The sequence below is a fragment of the Microtus oregoni genome, unplaced genomic scaffold (genome assembly GCF_018167655.1).
Source record: "Microtus oregoni isolate MIOR12 unplaced genomic scaffold, Mior012 000094F_ref0000399, whole genome shotgun sequence".
NCBI lineage: Eukaryota > Metazoa > Chordata > Mammalia > Rodentia > Cricetidae > Microtus > Microtus oregoni.
Window position 1 is genome coordinate 3,973,475 of NW_024544707.1, and position 20,306 is coordinate 3,993,780.

A 20,306-nucleotide genomic window follows, 5' to 3' on the forward strand; every position below is an offset into this window, starting at 1 on the left:
TGAGTGTGCCCTCCAGTCGAAGCAATCTCAAAATTGTGCAAAAAAATTTGCCTGTGGCCTCCATGTATACAACTTCATACATACTGAGCAATACTATGTATAGTAATAGAGCACGACATTAGGTATTATTTGGCGTACTTATTAAAAATTCCAATCCCTTTATTCACGACTAGTTATAATTTCTGGATGAGGTCAGCACTGTGCCTCAGTTTGTTCTTCATGGGCACTACAGTTGCATTGTAATAATAAGTGGAAGAGGTGGGAGCTAGAGTTGGTGAACCTCCTTCCATCTGTTAGTTTCCTCACTCTTTGCCTTCCCTCATATACATGGCCAGATTACCTAGCCATCTGTAGACAGAGCAGCAGGAAAATTTGCTTAGAAATCTATTACAGTTGAGTTTGTGTCACATTTTTGGTGTGAATTTAGATAGTGCCTATATATACTTTTGGGGCAGAATAATAGTCAGAATCAATAACTACGAGAGGAATAAATCTGAAAAGTAGAACATGACAGTAGATTTTCAAGTAGGAGTGTTCTGGAAGTGTCCATTTTTTATTTGTTTATAATACATAATTGTGAAACTATACTGAGATTCTTGACAAATTTTAAGATTTTTATTTTAGTAGTATGATTATCTTGATAGAACTAGTAAAATATTTTCTGTACTTAAACTATTTGTTAGGGTGCAGGTAAAAATCAAGAGACTGTTGTTTAGTCTTTTGTCCACAAGAGGGTGTTCAACCTCTTTTGAGCATAAAAGGGATTTTCTGATATTCTTTACATTTATAGTAGCAAAGTTGCCATTTCAACAACATAGGTCAGCAAAGCTAAGGTACTCTTCTTAAGCCTTCATCATCACGTAAAGAATAATGGTAAGGACCAGTAACTTTTTTTTGTTTTGTTTTTGGTTTTGTTTGATCATGGGTCTCATAGTGAAGACAAATGACTGTATACAGCATTGTATTAAGACTAATGTCTGGGTGGAGGCTCTAGAGCAGTCAGTGCTTGAAATGTGGATACAACTGGAAAGCTGAATAAAAGGAGGAGCCACTGTTGCTTGGGAGGGAATTCCTTGGGCCATTGTGGTATGCTGCTGGTGCTTAGGTTTAGCACATGTGTTGCTGGAATATTTTTGGATGTTCTTTGTAAGAATATTTCTATCATGCTTAAGGGGCAGTGTATGTAGTGCCTAAATATTTCATGTTTATTTTCATATCAGTGATTTGCATGTCTAAGCTGTCAGGAATCTCACAGGAAATTAAATTTTAGGATTGCTAATATGTGAATGTGTGAATAAACTATTGGTTTGAGAGAAAGGATGCTATAGTTAGTATTCAAACATTTTAGTAGATTAGTTCTAAAATGGAGCTTGAATTTAGAATACTGTGAGGAATGTATACTTTATATATAAAATAATCTTAAATTAATTTGGAACAAAATTTTGGGACAATAAATAAAAGTACATTGACGAAAATTAAACAATCTTAGTCTGTTTTGATATAGTTTGCCCAGTTAAATTGTTTAAAACATATATATTATTACACAATTCTTCTACTTGGAAAAATAATTTTATTTTTCTTAAAACCACTAAAATATATTGAGCCAATAAATTAAAAATGCCTCTTTTCCATTTACACAGTTTAGAATCTTTAAGATACTTCATAACTAAAAATTAAAAATTGAAACCTACATGTACAGAAACACATAAGTAAAATAACATTTCAACATTTTACCATATTTGCTTCAGATCTCACTTAAATAATATATTGATTCAGTCCTACTCTCATCCATTTTCCCTTCTTCTTACCCCACAGGTAATGATTATCTTAAAGTTTTATGCATGTGCATGTTTGTGCATGGTTATTTATATTAATATGTGAGTCAAAACCATTTTTCATTTTAAAAAAGTACAAGAAATTGTATGCTCTTAATGTGCTTTGGGAGTGTTGATTTTTGAAATTTATCCATGGCAGTAAACGCATGGGTTTAGTTTCATTGCTCTATATACAGTGTTGTATGTATAACAGATTTCCATCTATTTCCAAATAAGAAGCAGTTGCTGTCCTCAACTATGATTCCTTTTGCACATGTTAGAAAGGAAATCTCCAAAGGGTCATCAAGTTTAACAAAATATCATGTATAATATACACAAAAGTACATGGATTTTTAACTGGATAGAATTTAACATTAGATGAATACTCAAACTGTAGCTTTCATTTATCTTGTTTATCTGAAACATTATTTAACATAAATAACATTGTATTTCTTCTTTTCAAAAGTGTCTAAAGTGAAAGAGCATTGATATAGGACACTGGTTTCTTGTGTAACAGCAAGCCTTCAGATTCTCTTTATGAAAAAGAATGATTGTGTTCTCTAATTTTTTAAAAAACACCTACAAATAAAGATATACTAATATTTGTGTCCATGGTGCCTTGGGCCTTAAAAGTAGCAAAAATACAAAATACAGAATTATGGTGAGAAATATACATAGTATTTTATCTTTTGTTTAGGGGTAGAGACAGTTACTCCCCACCAGTTGCCTCTTTTTCATTTTGAATGTACACATTTGCACTGATTTACTTTGAAGGATAGTCTTACTACAGGATCTGAATCAAGGTCTTGATTGCATATCAGGATTATCTACAAAACCTTGTCTTTAGTGTTTAGAGGTAGGAATTGCTTTCTGTTTTCTGTCTCTTTCTTCTCTGTTTCTCTTTTCCTTCCTTTCTTTCTTGAGACAGAGTATCACTATGTAGCTCAGGTTAGACTCAAACTCCTGGGCTCAGGTGATCCTCCAGTCTCAGACTCAGTTGCTGGGATTCCAGTTCTGTGACTTTGTTGTTGTGTTTTTGCTTTAAGATTCCTCTAATTTGATATTCTCAGAATGAAAAGAACTACGGATGGAGAGTAAAGTAGGAGGGACTGGAGAGATGCTTCAGTGGTTAAGAGCACCAGCTGCCCTTCCAGAGAACCTAGATTTAATTCCCAGTATCCAAGTGATTCAAAACCATCTTTATCACCAGTTCCAAGTTATTAATTCCTTCTTTTGGCCCCTGAGAGTAATAGATGTAGTGCAAGCATACTCCCATACACATAAATAATAATAGAAAATTTAAAAGAAAGAATGAGGCAGGTGAGATTTTTTTGCTTAATGTTTCTTGAATAAGTTGTGTTCGTCACGTTTTCCTGCAGTAATTATAAACTGGAGCTTTTCTCTCCCACCCTCGCAGACATTCTGCTTTTTAAGATGATGTCTTATTTACATTTGTCACAATGTTATATTTGCAAATAGTAGACGTTATTGATAAGGAACAGGCTGTCAAGTAGGAAGGAAGGTAATTGGTGATTAGTAATGTTGAAGTAAATTTGGGAATTGGTGACACTATTAATTACCCAGTTTCTATGTACCATATTGGTAGGGTTTATATAAACAAATTTTACTTAAGAAGCCAAACCTTTATGGTATGTCTAACTTAACTGTACAATTGAAAAAGAATCTGTTCCACCGTTGTAACTTACTTTTTTCATTCCTTAAGAACTGGTACTTAATTTGTTTCTAAGGCATTAGCAAATGAAAGTGCTTGGTTCTGGGTGTGGTGGTGTATGCCTATAATCCCAGCACTGGGGAAATTGAGGCAGGAGGGTTGCTGTGAGTTCGAGACCAATATGGGCTACATTTCAAGTATGAGACCAGTCAGGGCTACATAGCAAGAACCTGTCTCAAAAAACAAAGAGCTTTTAAATCTCATTTTAAGGATTTCTTTATGGTATCTCTTTAGGTCATGTCAAGATTGTAATGGGTGGGCTTTATCATGAATGAATGTAGTTAGCATTTAGGCATCAGAGTCTGCCAAGTTTGTTATGGTCTTTTAAAAGGTCAGTAAAATTAGGCTTTTTAACCTTTGTCCAAAATGTCATTTTTTCAAGGATTACGAGATAAATTATTTCTGATACAAAGCAAAGGTTGTAAAATTCTGGCTAAGGCAAATATCTTTTTTCCTGTGAGTGTAAATATGTGAGTAATGATCACTCTTTCTTCCTAGACGATGGACTTCATGGGATCGTGAGCTGCACAGCTTGTGGACAACAGGTCAATCATTTTCAAAAAGATTCAATTTATAGACACCCTTCACTGAAAGTTCTTATTTGTAAGGTATGTAAAGATTTGGTGATAAGGCTTTGCCCTTTGGAGGGCTCACAGTATATGAGGGACACAGTTGTACACAGGAACATCCTGAAAATGGCCATTATGTGGAAGCTACTGTGATTGTGGGGCATCCAGGAAGCTTGTGTCCTTACAACTTGGGAGATACAAATTGATACTTAAAATATGAGTAAGAATTAGATTGTTTAAGTGGATTAGTTTAGTATGTTCTAGATGTGTATCATGATATTCAGAGATTGGGAAGCGAAAGAAGTCAAATGTCTTTCAAAACCTGCACTTTCCTGTGTGTGTATTTGTGTGGTTTATAACTTTCTATCCTGCGTATCCTACTTCTCTAAATCTGCATCTCAAACATAGTTTTAATATGAGTAGGAAATAAAAGACATTAAAGTGTTTCATATATGTTAATTGTAGCTTTTAACACTTTGTGCATGTTTTTATTAGGAACACCTTGATGTATATGTATTTATTTAGACGAGGTTGGTTTCTCTTTGTAGCCCTGGCTGTCCTGGAACTCGCTTTGTTTACCAAGCTGGCCTCGAACTCACAGAGACCAGGCTGCCTCTGCCTCCCTAGTGCTGGGATTGAAGGTTAGTGCTACTGTGCCTTGCTAAACACCCTGGATTTAATTTCAAATATCTATGATGCCAAGCTTGCAGGATCTCCAGCTTATATTGGATTAAGTTTTTTTTTTTTAGCTTGTTTCCCAATAAAAAGCCACTACCTTCAGCCAGGAGTGGTAGTGCACACCTTAATCCCAGGAGTGGTAGTGCACACCTTAATCCCAACACTTAGGAGGCAGAAGCAGGTGGATTTCTGTGGATTCCAGACCAGGCTCATTTACATAGTGAGTTCTATGCCAGGTAGAGGTCCACAGTTAGACTCCACCCCCACCCCCACAAAAAAAAGACCCTTTTGAAATGCAGAGGTAGGCCATACTTTCCTTGTATGTTAGATCTTTACTGGCATGAATTTTTGGTAGATTCTGACTTCCACAACTCTGCTAAGCTTTTCTTTTTCCTTTCTTTTATTTCCCCTTCTTTGAATTTATTTTCCCCAGAGGCCTATTCAGTGTTTTGTGTTTTAAGTTCTGACAATCAGATCTTTTATCACTGGGTTCAACATTGGCTCTCTTTCATTATATGCTTGACTGCTGTGTTCCAGTTTCCCATGGGGTCTGACTGTTCAGTGCTGACCATTTTACTAATAACAGTTCCACTGGAAAAAAATTAGGTTAATCAGACTTGGATTTGAATAACTGCTTTGCTTCTCAGACACCTGCATTAGGTATTGGGTATTATTTACCTTTTAATGAACCTCAGACTTCTTTATCATGATGTATCCTATCTTGCATGGTAGATATTTTGATACTTATTTATTTGTTTTGTTTAGTTTTTTGAGACAAGGTTTCTCTGTTTAACAGCCCTAGCTGTCCTAGAACCGACTCTGTAGACCAGGTTGGCCTTGAACTCACAGAGATCCACCTGCCTCTGCCTCCCAAGTGCTCTGATTAAAGGTGACCACCACCACTGCTCAGCTTATTTCGAGATTTAAAGATAATGCAGGTTGTTAATTGTTTAGCTGTAAACATAGTACTTGTTTGTATATGCTGACTATTTTACATTTTAATTAGCAAAAGCATGTATGCTTTTATGTAGAAATTTGGTAGCTAGTTGAATAAGATTAGAAATGTTTATTAAGTAAAATCTTTTAAATTTTTTTATTTTAAAATAATTGATTTATTTTATTTTATGTGCCTTGGTCTATGTGTGGGTTCCAGGTCCCCTGGAACTGGAGTTTCAGACAGTTGTGAGCTTCCATGTGCGTGCTGGATATTGAACCCAGGTCCTCTGGAAGAAGAGGCAGTGTTCTTGTTTTTAACTCCAGTCCCTAAACAAACAACAAATTAGTCTTTTGTTTTTCTTGAGACAAGGTCATATGTTGCTTTGGAGCCTGTCCTGCAACTCACTGTGTAGACTAGACTGGCCTTGAACTCATGGAGTTCACCTGTCTGCCTTCTGAGGACTGGAATTAAAGGCATGCACCACCACCACTTGGCTATAAATAGAATTTTTAACATATTTTTATTTAAAGAGTAGTGGTTGTGGATGAGATTAGAAGAAAAATGCATTTCAAGGAATCAGTTTCTTGAAATAGTCCTATGTTTAAAAAACTAATATTGGGCAGTACAGTGGTTTTGCTTTCATCATCCAATCCATGCACATCCCTTTCACATTTTTAATGATTTCAAAGGAACATTTAGGACTTGTATATTTTGAATAAATTGTGCCTTCTTCTTTTCTTTCACTAGAACTGTTTTAAGTATTATATGAGTGACGATATTAGCCGTGACTCAGATGGAATGGATGAGCAATGTAGGTAGGTAATAAATTCTTCATTTAACATTCATTGTTTTCTATTTTGGGGTTATTATCAACTTTGTTACTGTGTTACACCCTAGCTGTTCTGGAACTCACTCTGTAGACCAGGCTGGCCTTGAACTCACAGAGATTATTAGCCTGCCTCTGGAGTGCTGTCATTTAAGGCGTCCCCCACCACTCTCATCTTTTTAGATACATCTTTTAAAATTATTTTTTTAAATTACCTTTAAAAATTCTTTTTCAGTCATAAGTATATATGCATGTGTGTCTGTGCAGGTGTGTGCAGGTTTTCTTGGAAACCAGACATGTTGAATTCCTCTAGAGCTTGAGTTCCAGGCAGTTGTAAGCTGTCTGACATGGGCGCTGGGAACCAAACTTTATTCTTCTACAAGAGTACTATGTTCTCTTAACTCCGGGGTTATCTGTCTATCCCTAGAGTCATCTTTTGTAGTGTTTTCATTGCTGTGTTTAGTTGTTGGTTGTCTTTTCCACAAAACCAGTTTGTCTACTTTTACATTTCTGCTAAAAGTAAGCAGGTGATCTAAATTACCACTGAAAACGCTGATGGAAATTTTAAATTCTTTTGCCAGTATAAAGACATTAAAATTAGTTTCACTGGAAATAACATTTTAATCCTTAAACCATTTCAGATGGTGTGCAGAAGGTGGGAACTTGATTTGTTGCGACTTTTGCCATAATGCCTTCTGTAAGAAATGCATCTTGCGCAACCTTGGTCAAAAGGAGTTATCTACAATACTGGATGAAAACAATCAATGGTATTGCTACATTTGTCAACCCGAGCCTCTATTGGACTTGGTCACTGCATGTAACAGCGTATTTGAGAATTTAGAACAGTTGTTGCAACAAAATAAGAAGAAGATAAAAGTTGACAGTGAAAAGAGTAGTAAAGTATGTGACCAAACATCCAAATTTTCTCCAAAGAAGAATAGTTCTAGTTGTAATGGAGAAGAAAAAAAACTAGAGGATTCATGTTCTGGTTCTGTAACTTGCACTTACTCAGCACTCACTGTGCCCGAAGAATTAAATAAGAAGACAAAAAAACTGATTGAGACTACATCTAACATGAACTCTAGTTATGTTAAATTTCTGAAACAGGCAGCAGATAATTCAGAAATGAGTCCTGCTCTGAAGTTACGTCAGCTTAAGGCTTTTAAATCTGTGTTGGCTGATATCAAGAAGACTCATCTTGCATTGGAAGAAGATTTAAATTCAGAGATCCGAGCTTTGGATGCTTTGCACAAAGAGAAAAATACCAAAGAGCTTAAAATCACAGATGTAAAGTCTGAAACAAAAGCGCGAAAGGGGGACAAATCCTCTATTACAGAGAAGAAAGACCTTTTAAAGGTAGATGCTAGATCATCAGCTAAGGTCATAGGCAGCGAGCACATCCCAGAAGAGCACAAAGCAAGTAAAAGTACTAGTGGTGAACATAAGGGTTCAAGTAAGAAAGATGGACCTCAGTTTGGACCTTCTAATCCTTCTGAAGACATAGATATGGACATTGTGTCCGTTCCTTCCTCAGTTCCTGAAGACATATTTGACAGCCTTGAGAATGCTATGGAAGTTCAGTGTTCAGCTGATTATCGAGTACATGGCCGCCACAGTGGGACTGTGCCAGAAGTGGAGGGATCATCTCTAAAACTTCCCACTTCTTCAAAAGATAGCAGAGGAAGTAGTAAGTCAAAAATGGCAGTGAAAGTAAGAAAGGAATTATATGTTAAACTCACCCCTGTCTCCCTTTCTCATTCCCCAATTAAAGGTGCTGACCTTCAGGAAGTTTCAAAAGAGAAGGATGGCTGTAAAAGTTCTGGGGTGGCCCCCAACTCAGAGAAATGTGGACTGGAAGAGGAAAATAGTGATAATGAGTGTTCAGTTCAAAATGATGTTGAATTACTTTTAGAAGAATCTGATCTTCGAAGATCTCCACGTGTAAAAACTACACCCTTGAGGAGACAAACAGAAAGTAACCCTGCAATATCGAATTCAGATGAAGAAAGTAATGAATCTATTAAAGAGAAACACAAGTTGTCAGTTCCGATAAGAAAAAAGGATAAGCGAAATTCTACTGACTGTGCTGTTGATAACCCTAAACCTCATAAGGTGCCCAAAGCTAAGCAACCCACGGTTGTGGATCAGAATTCAGATTCTGATGAAATGCTAGCAGTCCTTAAGGAGGTAAGCCAGATGGGGCACAGCTCTTCTTCAGACACTGACGTTAATGAAACACACATGAATCATAAAGCTGAAGCAGGGACTGACGATAATGGAAAAAGGAAACGGAAAAATTCTACTTCTGGGTCAGACTTTGACATTAAAAAAGGAAAGTCAACTGACACCTCTATTATCTCTAAAAAGAAACGCCAGAGCTACTCAGAGTCCTCTAACTATGACTCAGAGTTAGAGAGAGAGATAAAAACCATGAGCAGAATTGGGGCTGCCAGAATAACTAAAAAAAGTATTTCAGGCAAAAAAGAACGTGACTTTTCTGAAGATGAAAAACAGAGCAAAAAAGTAGTAGATAATGAAGGGCAGGCCAGGGTGAAGACTGACCAAGAAGGATTGTCTAGTGACGACACTGGCGACACTGAAAAACAGGGAGAGAATTTGTCTGCAGCTGAAAGCTCAGTTGAGAAAGACAAGAGTGCCATGGAATTGAGCGAGGCGCTTTGTGCAAGGCAGCAGCCAAGTGTTTCCTCCTATGGTGCGGAAAAGCCTTCCGGCGGAGAGGAGGATGGAAATTCTAAAAGTAAAGAGAGGAGTAAACATGTGAGAACCAGAGCATGTAGAAAAGTACAGAGTGCTTCATCTGATGGTGCTGATAGATTTCCAAAGAAAGAGCACAGCGATGAATCTTCAGAAGGCGAGAAGAAGCACAAGAGACGGGAAACTGCAGCAAAAGGAAAGAAAACTTCGGACCTAAAGGAAGAAACAATTAAGTCAGAGCAACAGTATGAGTCTTCCTCTGATGGTACTGAGAAGTTGCCTGAGGGAGAAGAAATTGGCCATTTTCCTAAAGGAATAAAGCCAAATAAGCATGACACAACTGATGGAGAAAAGAAAGGCAAAAAATTGAAGGACAAGTTTTCCAAAAAGAAGGAAGACGCATCTGATAGTGTTGATAAGTTGCCAGGCAAAGGAGACAGTTGTGACTCTTCAGAAGAGAAAAAGAGCAAGAATGGAGTTTCTCAGAAAGAGAAGAAAAAATCTAGCTTGGCTGCAAAGGGTTCAGGGAAGAGGCCAGAGTGTTCATCCTCAGATACTGAGAAATACTCCTTGAAAGGAGAGTGTGATTCTACCGAGAAGAGACCCAAAAGAACTGAATTGAGAGAAAGAAGAAATTTAAATTCCAAGAGAAATACCAAGGAAATCCGGAGTGCTTCATCTTCTTCCGATGCTGAGGGAAGTTCAGAAGATAATAAAAAGCGGAAGAAACAAAGAACTTCAGCCAAAAAGAAGATAGGCAACGCCAAGGATAAAAGAAGAAAGTCCTTAAGAACAAGTACTAAAAGGAAGCAAGCAGACATTACTTCTTCGTCTTCTGATCTAGAAGATGATGATCAGAATTCTGCAGTCGAGGAGAGCAGTGATGAACAGAAAATAAAGCCTGTGACTGAAAATTTAGTGCTGCCTTCACACAGTGGATTTTGTCAGTCTTCAGGTATGCAAGAGTAAATTTCAACTTTAGAATTTGTAATCTGTCCCCCTCTATGATAACTATATTATTTAATTTTCCCTAAGGTAAAATTCAGAGTTACTGTTGAGGAAAAACCTATTTAAAATTTATTTAGACATTTACTGTCGATACTTTTCTTATTTATTTATTTCTATGCCATCATTAGAGAGTATTTCAAGCATTCTATGTCAAGCACCCCAAGTTTGTTGGATAAACAGCAGAATTACTTTGTCAGTGTTCAGTGTTCTTTGGAATAATGTGCAGTAGTTATGAAATAAAATCAAGTTGATGTTGTTACCAAACCTGGTGTTACAGTCTGTATCCTAAGAAGCCAAGTTGTTTGGCTAGCTGCTGTTTCCCAGGGGCCAACTAAAACAGCCAGATTTATAGTAAAAAGTCAAAATGTATTTACTCATTATGGCCACATTGGAAAGAGGGATGGAGATTCAGTTTACTGCTGTCTGCCAGCCATGTTTCAAGTGAAGTGAGATTAAAGTTTGTGGAGGGCCAGGATGATGCATGCACATCCAAGCACTCCTGGTGAAGGTGTAGTCCTACTTGCCGCTGACTTGTCAGTTGGTCTTCATTTAGTCAGTCTTATACTACAAGTTGTTGTTGGTTTGTTTTTGTTGTTTAAAATACAGAAATTTTCGTGTGTGTGTGTGTGTGTGTGTGAGAGAGAGAGAGAGAGAGAAATCCTTGAGCATGGTCAATGCTATTTTTCTCTATCATTTCAGTTTGTGTACGTGTTACTGAAGCTAACACCTACCTCCAAGGTATTTTGACAAGTTGATAGACCGGTGGGACTTCTTTTCCTAGAGATAAATTCCCTCTTTGGCTAGCTCCAGGATCCTAGCTTTTTCCTTCTCCTAGTGTGAGATTTCTAAAGAAATTAGAGATTCCTGGGGAAATTCCCATTTCTTGGGATCTATTTTTCATTAGTCAGCTTGAGGGGCACTAGTGTGTGTTCATTCTGTGAGGCTGCTTACAATGTCAATAGTTTAGTAAGTATTCATGCAGTGGTGGGGAGTGCTTGATAATGGTATAATATGGCATATAAAAGTCTTGACTGCTTTGCTAGATTTTCCTATTTAAATCAAAACATCTTTTTGTGTGTCCCATCAAATTCCTTGACATATTTTGTTTTAAAGATGGATTCATTTATACGCAGTTGGCTTTGAACTCAGTGTAACCAAGTTAGCTAAGGCTGGTCACTGCCTAATTTTTTTCTAATAACCACATCTGGTTCTCTAAAATAATTTGTTTTGATATTAGAAGGTGATTATTCCTAGGCCCTTCTGTACACTAGACAAATGCTTTAGCACTCAACATCTAAAGAATTGGAATTTACTTTAATATAATCCTTTTCCTCATCAACTAGTATCTGATGATATGAAAAGATATTTCTCTTTTGGAAACACTATCAAAATAAAGGAAGAAAGAAAAATCCCAAAGTCACCCCACCCTGATGAATTAGATCAGTTTGTCCTTAATACCTAGAAAAAAAATTTAATCGCTTGACTAGTATATGTATATTGGTTAATTGTATTTATTTTTAATTAGTTAAGACAATATCAACAATATTTAGAATTATTAAATATATAAATAAATTTTTAGAAAACTTTCCAGTATAGGCAAAACCAGAAGAATTTTTCCTTTATTACTTATGAGTTTCTCATTTATTCCAACTTTCTAAATAAAACTAACTTCAGTCTTATTTTTGAGAAAAAAAAACCTTTAAATTTATAGGGCATTTAAAAAAAAAACTCTTGAAGAGGTTTGATGTGATGCCACAAAACCAAACAATGTTTCCACAAATGAAATATTTGAGTATTAATACAGATCAGGTTTTCCTGTAAAATAACTTTTTTTTTCAACTTCAGAATTGTGGTCTTGTATTATAAATGGATTTAGGGGCTGGAAAGATGGCTCAATAGTTTAAAAAGAGCAAATATTGCTGCTCTTTTAGAGAACTAGAGTTCAATTCTAGAGACCTACATTTTGTTTTTCACAGACACCTGTAACTCCAGCTCTAAGAGATCCTAATTCTCTGGCCTTCATGGCCATATGTACAAACATGTACGTACTCATACAATAGACATATATACATAATTTAAACAAACACAAAGTGTAATAGTTACTTTGATAGAAAATGTTTTAGTTAGCAGGTTAGTTGGTAAAATCCCTATTAAAGATTAGTCTGTAAGAATGAAAAGTTATGAGCTTCTCTCTCTCTCTCTCTCTCTCTCTCTCTCTCTTTCTCTCTCTTTCTCTCTCTATCTCTCTTTCTCTCTCTTTCTCTCTCTCTTTCTCTCTCTCTTTCTCTCTCTCTGAGTCTGGGTGTGGAATGTTGGGGAGTCCAGGGCCTCTCATGTGTGATGGGCAAATGCTCTACCACTGAGTGATTTGACGTGTTAGACCTTATATTTCTCTTTTTTTAAATTGATATTTAATGGGTGTTTTGCCTGCATGTATTTCTATGCACCATATTTTTACGTGGTGCTCTTGGGGGCTAGAAGAAGGCTTCAGATCCCTTGGACTTTGAGTTAGAGAAGTTTGGAAGCCACTATGTGGGGACTGGGAATCAAACACAAGTCTTCTGCAAGAGCAGTGAAAACATCAAGTGCCCTTAGCTCCCGAGTCATCTCCCCAGACCCATCATTTATTTTATTTCATTTTACTTTATTTTTGATGATGTTTAAGACAAGCTCTTGCTATGTAACACTCACTAGTCTATGTATACTAGAGCAGCCTCACACTTGTAGTAATCATCCTGCCTCTACCTCGAGTACTGAAGTTATGTCCAACAGAAAGTTTCTGTCTTATGTTTGGAATTATTAATATTTTGTGTAATAAGTACTATTATTCATTAGACCTTAGAAGCTGGCAACATGTGGCAAACACACAATGAAAGCATTTCCCAGTAATCCCATAATTCAGTACTAACCTAGACAATTATGTTCCATTTTAGCCAATAGAACCTTGACATAAACTGACTAGGTGCTAGGGATATATATCCAAAAAAGCTTGAGTATCTGTCTCTTAATCAGATGCTAATTATTCAACAGTTTGATTAAATAAACCATGTTGCTTGTGAATTTCTTAGGACCAAGTGGAATATTTAGAATAAAAAATAGAATATAAATTTGCTAGGACCAAGTGGAATATTTAGGATAAGAAATAAAAGATAAATTTACCAGGGATTTTATCCTACCAATAGAAATATGCAAACATAATAGAAATATGAAAGGTTTTGAAGATAAACATGCACAAAATACTGTTTTTTTTTTCCAGGATAAACTTAGGTATGAGCCAGTGATTAAAAAACATTGCTTAAGCCGGGTTGCAGTGTGCACACCTTTAATCATAATACTTGGGAGGCAGAGGACTGCCTGGATCTCCTGAGTATGGGGCTAGACTGGTTTATGTAGTGAGTTCCAGGACTGCCACACTACATAGAGAAATCCTGTTTTCAAACACAAAGCAAAACAGAACAAAAAGAATGATTCCTCTACTCCTAAAATGCTATCAAAAATAAAATTGAGAAAACCACAATGGGTGTTGTAATGGTAAATGAACTATTTAAGTATTTTAGGCAAAAATTGTACTGTTTGAACTTGATTTTGAAGTTTAGGTCAACATTTAGACAGTAAAGGGGATTACATCGGATGGCATGGAGTTAATGGTTTGTAATCCCAGCACTCCAGAGGCAAAGGTAGAGGAATCACTGTAATTGATCTGAAGTTGTTCTGGATGACATTGCAAATTATTGATCAAGTAGGGCCAAATAATGAGATCTTGCCTCTAAAAAGGAGGGAATGAAGGTAATACATCTAGAAATATGTTATTTTAATATTGTTCAAGAGGGATGTTTACTAGAATGTCCTGAGAGTTATTTTTGCTTTTCTACAGTTAGCATGCTTCTATCCTGAAATCTGTAGGTATCCGTCGACCCTTCCTCAGTACTAGGTTTCAGTTTTGCACACACACCAAGCAAGTACTGTATCTCTGAGGTACATTACTTAGCCCAAAGTCCTTTCTTTATATATATTTTTCTCCATTTCCTCTCTTATGTTATGGAAAAAGTTGGAAAGAATAAGGGAAAAAAGGGTCTCAAATATTCCCTTTACTGGATTTCCTCACTAGTGGTAACTTGTGTAACTAATACAGTGTTAAGTCCAGAAAATTGAAGATTTATTTATATTTTAGTAGATTTGAATAAAACATTGCTACTTATTTGTATGTTTGTGTCTCTGTGCAATTGTGTGAGTGCCCACAGAGAAGAAGGGGGTGTCAGATCCCCTGGAGATGGAGTTTACAGGCATTTGTGAACTTCCTGACAAGGGTGCTAGGAACTGAACTCCAATCCTATTGAAGAACAGCAAATGCTAAATAACCATTGAGCCATCTCACCAGCCCCTTCATGTTTCTTTTTTGAGACAAGTCTCACTATGTAACACTAGCTGGTCTAGAACTTACTATGTAGACAAGGTTGGTTTTGAATTCAAACAAATCCTCCTGTGTCTGATTCTCAGTGCTGAGATTAAAGGTATGCACCGTCATGCCTAGCCTATTGTTAGCCCAAGCTGGCCTCAAATTTATGATCCTCTGCTTCTGCCTGTCTATTGCTAAGATTACTGTTGTGAGTCACCATACCTGATTTAATTCAGTAGTTGTATATACATTTGTTCTCCCCACCCCATGTGTGTTTGGTGTGTATGTGTGTATGTATGTATGTATGTATGTATGTATGTATGTTTATTTTGGTTTTTCTTGTGTTTAGCTCTGTATAACCTCAACACAACAAAAATGCCTAAATGTTTCATTATTATGACACCTGTTTCCTTCCTCACTGTAGAGTTTTCTTTCCTTGTCTCCATTACTAATTAATTTGCTTAATTTGAGATTGATATTTATTAAGAGCTTTCCCCCTCTGTATTGTCCTTGACATCTTCCGTTCATTAATAGTGAATAATATTGAATTAATAGTGGATTAATATTGAACATCAGCATAAGTAACCCTGAGTGGTTTGGCATTCATAATATTAACTAGAGTTTAATATTTAAGTTGTTCTTTTAAGGTAAAACTTTTGTACTATGAAATGCACAAATTCCAGTCATCCTGCCTTTGTTCCCTTTTTGCTGTGTTTGCAGTGGAATCTGGGACCTTGTGAATATTAAAGAGTAGTGTTATGCCGCTTACCTACAGCCTCAGCTATCTCCTTAGATTTTAAATAAAAAACTTTTAAAAATGAAGTAAGTCTTAGTGTGCTCGAATGTCTTTTTTTGGGTACCTCAAATTGTAGGTTTTATACGGATTCAAAGTGTGTTTTTCTATTACTTGGCACTATCAAAATAGAAGCAGTTTTGTTATTCTTCAATGAATTCAGAAATAGTAGACACTGGTTAACTTTGCGCTTTCAGTAGATTAATACAGTTACTGTAACAAACTACAGGTAATGATGGCAACTAATAAGCCTTTGTAAAAAGGATGGCCTTTAAAATTCTTGTGCTTTGAAAGGAACCTTCAGACACACACGATCCTTCATAAAGTTCCTTTTATGTATTTTATCAACATTCCTTGTACTTATTTAGATTTCAGCACTTTTGTATAGAACCTACTAGTTTGCTCTAGCATTGTTGGGTTTCGATTTTGTTTTACACAGCTTTACTTGTATAGATAATTCAAAGCTAATTTTAAGTACACTTTTTCTCCCAAGGAGATGAAGCCTTATCTAAATCAGTGCCTGTCACAGTGGATGATGACGACGACGACAATGATCCTGAGAATAGGTATGATTCCATCTATAAGGACTTAAGATTATAACACACCCTAGGCGTGGGCGCAAACAGCAACAACTTAACAACAAGGAGGTTGTAAAAACCAGGAGTTCCTGCCTTAGAAAGACTCATGCCAGTCTTCTTGCAAGTTTGAAAGAAAGGCCAGAAAATGGGCTAAAGCTCAGAAAGCTTAAAAGAAAACAAATATCAATATTAACACACCTAGCATAGGGTGTGTTATAAATAAAGAACTGTCAATTTTATCTTTCCATGTAAAATGTGATTATTTTTTGAGGCTTTCAGTTTTGACAGATTAATTTTTGATACAAGTGAATCATAATAAATGGCAAGAACAGACATCTCTATATTTGATTATTGTTTTGTCATTCAACATAGTGGTCCTATTTATGAAGACCTGTGAAGAATGAAAAAATTCATATATTTAAGCTTAGAAAATTTCTTTCAAACTAAGTATCAGTTGATGACGTATATAGGCCGATTCATATTTTAACCTTTTTTTCCCAAATAGAAGTATATAGTATGACATTATTAATTTCACTAAGACTTAAACAGTATGTTTAAATGTAAACAGTGAAGTCTATACAGTTATCTATCCTTATCTAAGGGATGGCTGAAAGAAAAAAAAAGACAACCCTGTCACAGCAGTGAGTAAATTAAACATATATTAACCATATTAACCATAGTCAACATGGTTCTGCATACATTTTAAACATTTTCTATTCTTTAGGATACCTAATGAGAACATAGCCTGGTATGTATAGTGGATGGTCAACTTCTAACCTTTTAATAATTAATTGTGTAATATTGGGCTGGTGAATATAATTTTTTTGTCATAATTTTTTATTTCTAACAATGAAAGATGGATATTTTCTCTCTTTAATTCTGATACAAAAAATACGCAATAGTCTGAAAAACGATTTTAGTAAAGACCATGAAAATGACCATCTATTTCCAATAGAAAGCTCTAGTATTTAGAAACTGAAAATATTACATACTTGCTGTCATAATTTTGTGATAAATGAACCAAGTGCTCTAAGGTCATCTGTTATTTTCTCCCAAGTTTGTGTCTTGCTGATGCTGACAGGTTTCTGTTTCAGCCATTGGCATTGTGTTAGTAGACTGAATCCTTTAACTAGGGTGAAAGACCATACTTATTTCTACAGTTAATTAGAGCTCTGTTGTAAACCCAGAGACTCAGCCTCTGCTTCCCTATTTAGTTTTTCTCTTACAAATGTCTGTCCAGAAGTTTTATAGTATATACCATTAGGGCTAGATTATGAAAGCATTTAGAACTTGCTTTTCTTTTAGAATGCTTTCATTCATATATGCTGCTGTTTTCGTATAAATCACAAGCCCATAGATGTTAGTAGTAATTCTTACAAAATCTTTTTACTAATAGTTATTAGTACTTTTTTAACTATGAGAGATGAACTTTTAGATTTAGTCACCAATTAAGAATGTTATTAAAGTATAATTTTTGTTATAGCTTGTCAAAAATTAACATTTTCACTTCTAAAATTCTCTGATTTTACCTCTCCTTAACTGACAACTATTATATTAAAAAGTCTCATTAATTCCATCTTAAACTTGTGATTTAAAAAAACTGCAACTTGGGGGCTGGAGAGATGGCTCAGAGGTTAAGAGCACTGACTGTTCTTCCAGAGGTCCTGAGTTCAATTCCCAGCAACCACATGGTGGCTCACAACCATCTGTAATAAGATCTGGTGTCCTCTTCATTTCCAGCAAGCATACAAACAGACAGAACACTGTATACATAATAAATAAATAAATTAAAAAAAAACCCTGCAACTCTTCTGGGTACTTTGGTGAGTAATTGAATTTTAGTTTGAGCATATCTTTATACTCATTTTAATGTGCTTTTATAAAATATACAGTTTATAACTTGTTTAATAGCCACTATACCAAAGAAGCATCTTACTATGCATGGGCTAGCTACTCCTCATATCCTTGATGGGAATATAAATACCTCTTTGCACTACTTTCGTTTAGACTAAGTACTTGAACAGATTTGACTATGCTCTAAGCAACCTTCAAAAATTTGTCTGAAGATCATGTTTAAATCTTTCAGTATCATATTTTTAGCAAGATGTATCTTGATAGAAAGCATATTGTAATTGTAAATTTGTACACAATTGTATAATTGTGTGTAAATTGTGTATAAATTTTATACGTTTTTCTATTTTTGTAGTCCAGTGTTGGTGTTTATGAAGAGGTAAAAGCTTAACTTTGAATGCAATAAATTTATCTAAAACTTTCTTGTTCAAGCATTTAATTTTAATTATGATGTATGTTTCATAAGTGTTTATAAGACCAGAAGGTGGTGGTTCTTGCCTTTTTAATCACAGCATTTGAGCGGCAGAGGCAGGCAGAGCATTGTGAGTTTGTGGCCAGCCTGGTCTACAGAGCTAGTTCCAGGACAGCTTGTGCTGTTACGTTACATAGAGAAGCCTTGAAAAATCAATAAACTAAAATAAAATAAAGTTTATAGGTCTTTTTTAGAATAAAGTTAAATGGTTAGTTTGTAAGCCAAAGAAGTTTTCTCATTCTTCAAATTAAGGAAGTCAGTACTTTAAATTTTTAAAACACATATGTTTATATTTTGGTGAAGGCTAAACAAACAATTCTTTTTATTTACTTTAGTATTTTAAAGCTGTGATAGTAAGAAAATAAAAATAAGGCTTTTGAGATCATTAAAAATTACATTTTCAACATTTTACTGTAAATAAAAAACTTCTTGTTAGTTTAACATTTGAAAGTAAGTATATACCACTGTGAGTTAGAATCCTCCTGTCTGTACATTTCTATTTAGTTGACCAGATATCGTTTGATTGAAGCAGATAGGTATCATTTTCTGATCTTTTTTATAAGAAAAAATTAGTGCTCTTAAATTTTGAAATTTATGCATTTGACAAGTTACCTCAGATTTTTCGCCTTAGGCTTTACATCATCATCATCATCATCATCATAGTAATAATACATTGTTGTTGGTGAGTTTTTGAAACTGTCTCACTATGTAGCTCATGCTATTATGTATATATTCTCTCTCTCTCTCTCTCTCTCTCTCTCTCTCTCTCTCTCTCTCTCTCTCTCTCTGTAAGAGAACTGCCTGCCTTTGTTACCCAAGTACTAAGATTAAAGGTGTGTGCTACCTACCATGTTCCACTGCCTGGCAAGAGTTTTTTAAATTATAGTTTATTTTAGTTATATGATTGTGCCAGCATGGTAAGGATTCATGTACCTTTTAAATACTTAGTTCTTTTGTTGTTGTTTTTCAAGACAGGTTTCTATGTTTAACAGCCTTGGCTAGCTTGAAACTTGTTTTGTAGACCACACTGACCTCAAACTCACAGAGATCCGCTTGCCTTTGACTGTCCAGTGCTGGGATTAAAGGCATGCACCACCTTTAGTTTAGTTTTAAATTGGTTCTTGCTTTGAAAAAAACCATCATGCAATCGATAAAAACTTTTGTTTTACAGTTTTCAGCCAAAATTCTTGGGTGCAAATGTGTTTCAGATTTTTCAGTTTTACTTAGCAAGACTTTACCATTTAAATGTTGAAGATCTACAAATCCAAAGTATTTCACAGCATATCAAAATTTTGAGATTAGGAACGTTCAGTGGATACATGCTTTGTGATTCTTTTCTTTTTATTATGACTGGGGACTTCTTGACCCAAACTTTTCTAATTGTATATATTGTAGAACTTAATGCTGTCAGTGGGCCTCACTCAGTAATAGAATATTAGTGTATATTCAGCATATTAGCACATAATTTTTCCCTTTTTAGTTTTTTCGAGATATGGTTTCTCTGTGTTAGAGTCCTAGCTATCTTGGAACTAACCAGGTTGGCTTTTAACTCACAGAGATCCACTTGCATCTGCCTCCCCAGTGCTGGCATTAAAGGTGTGTACCACCACTGCCTGGCACATAACATTTTTTTATTGTTGAAGGTATACATGGTTTAAATAATGTTGTACCTTTTTCTCAGAATTCCTATAGATGGCACTAAATTAATTTTTTCATAAATGCAAACTCTGTTATGGGAGTTGTTGATTGAAGTTTTTGTTACTCTTGGAGAATGGGACAATAGGTTTTGCCTTTCAATCTAGGCAATATACAATTTTTCTTGTTGCCCTGTTGGCATGATGTGGATATTCTATTAATGAATGCTTTGTACTTTTAATGCAGCTTAGTTACTTGGGAAGAGACTAATAATTCCTGGACATTAATTATATAGAAACTAT

At 35.4% G+C, this 20,306-nt stretch overlaps 1 protein-coding gene across 1 annotated transcript in view; it reads left to right on the plus strand.

Moving 5' to 3' along the window:
* Nucleotides 1–20,306, plus strand: part of LOC121442727 (transcriptional regulator ATRX) — a 164,998-nt gene that overhangs the window by 69,961 nt on the left and 74,731 nt on the right. Inside the window, exons 7-10 of the mRNA XM_041644329.1 lie at nt 4,045–4,154; nt 6,478–6,545; nt 7,198–10,226; nt 15,962–16,034. Coding sequence (XP_041500263.1) covers nt 4,045–4,154; nt 6,478–6,545; nt 7,198–10,226; nt 15,962–16,034 — 3,280 coding nt within the window. The remainder of the gene's footprint in view (nt 1–4,044; nt 4,155–6,477; nt 6,546–7,197; nt 10,227–15,961; nt 16,035–20,306) is intronic.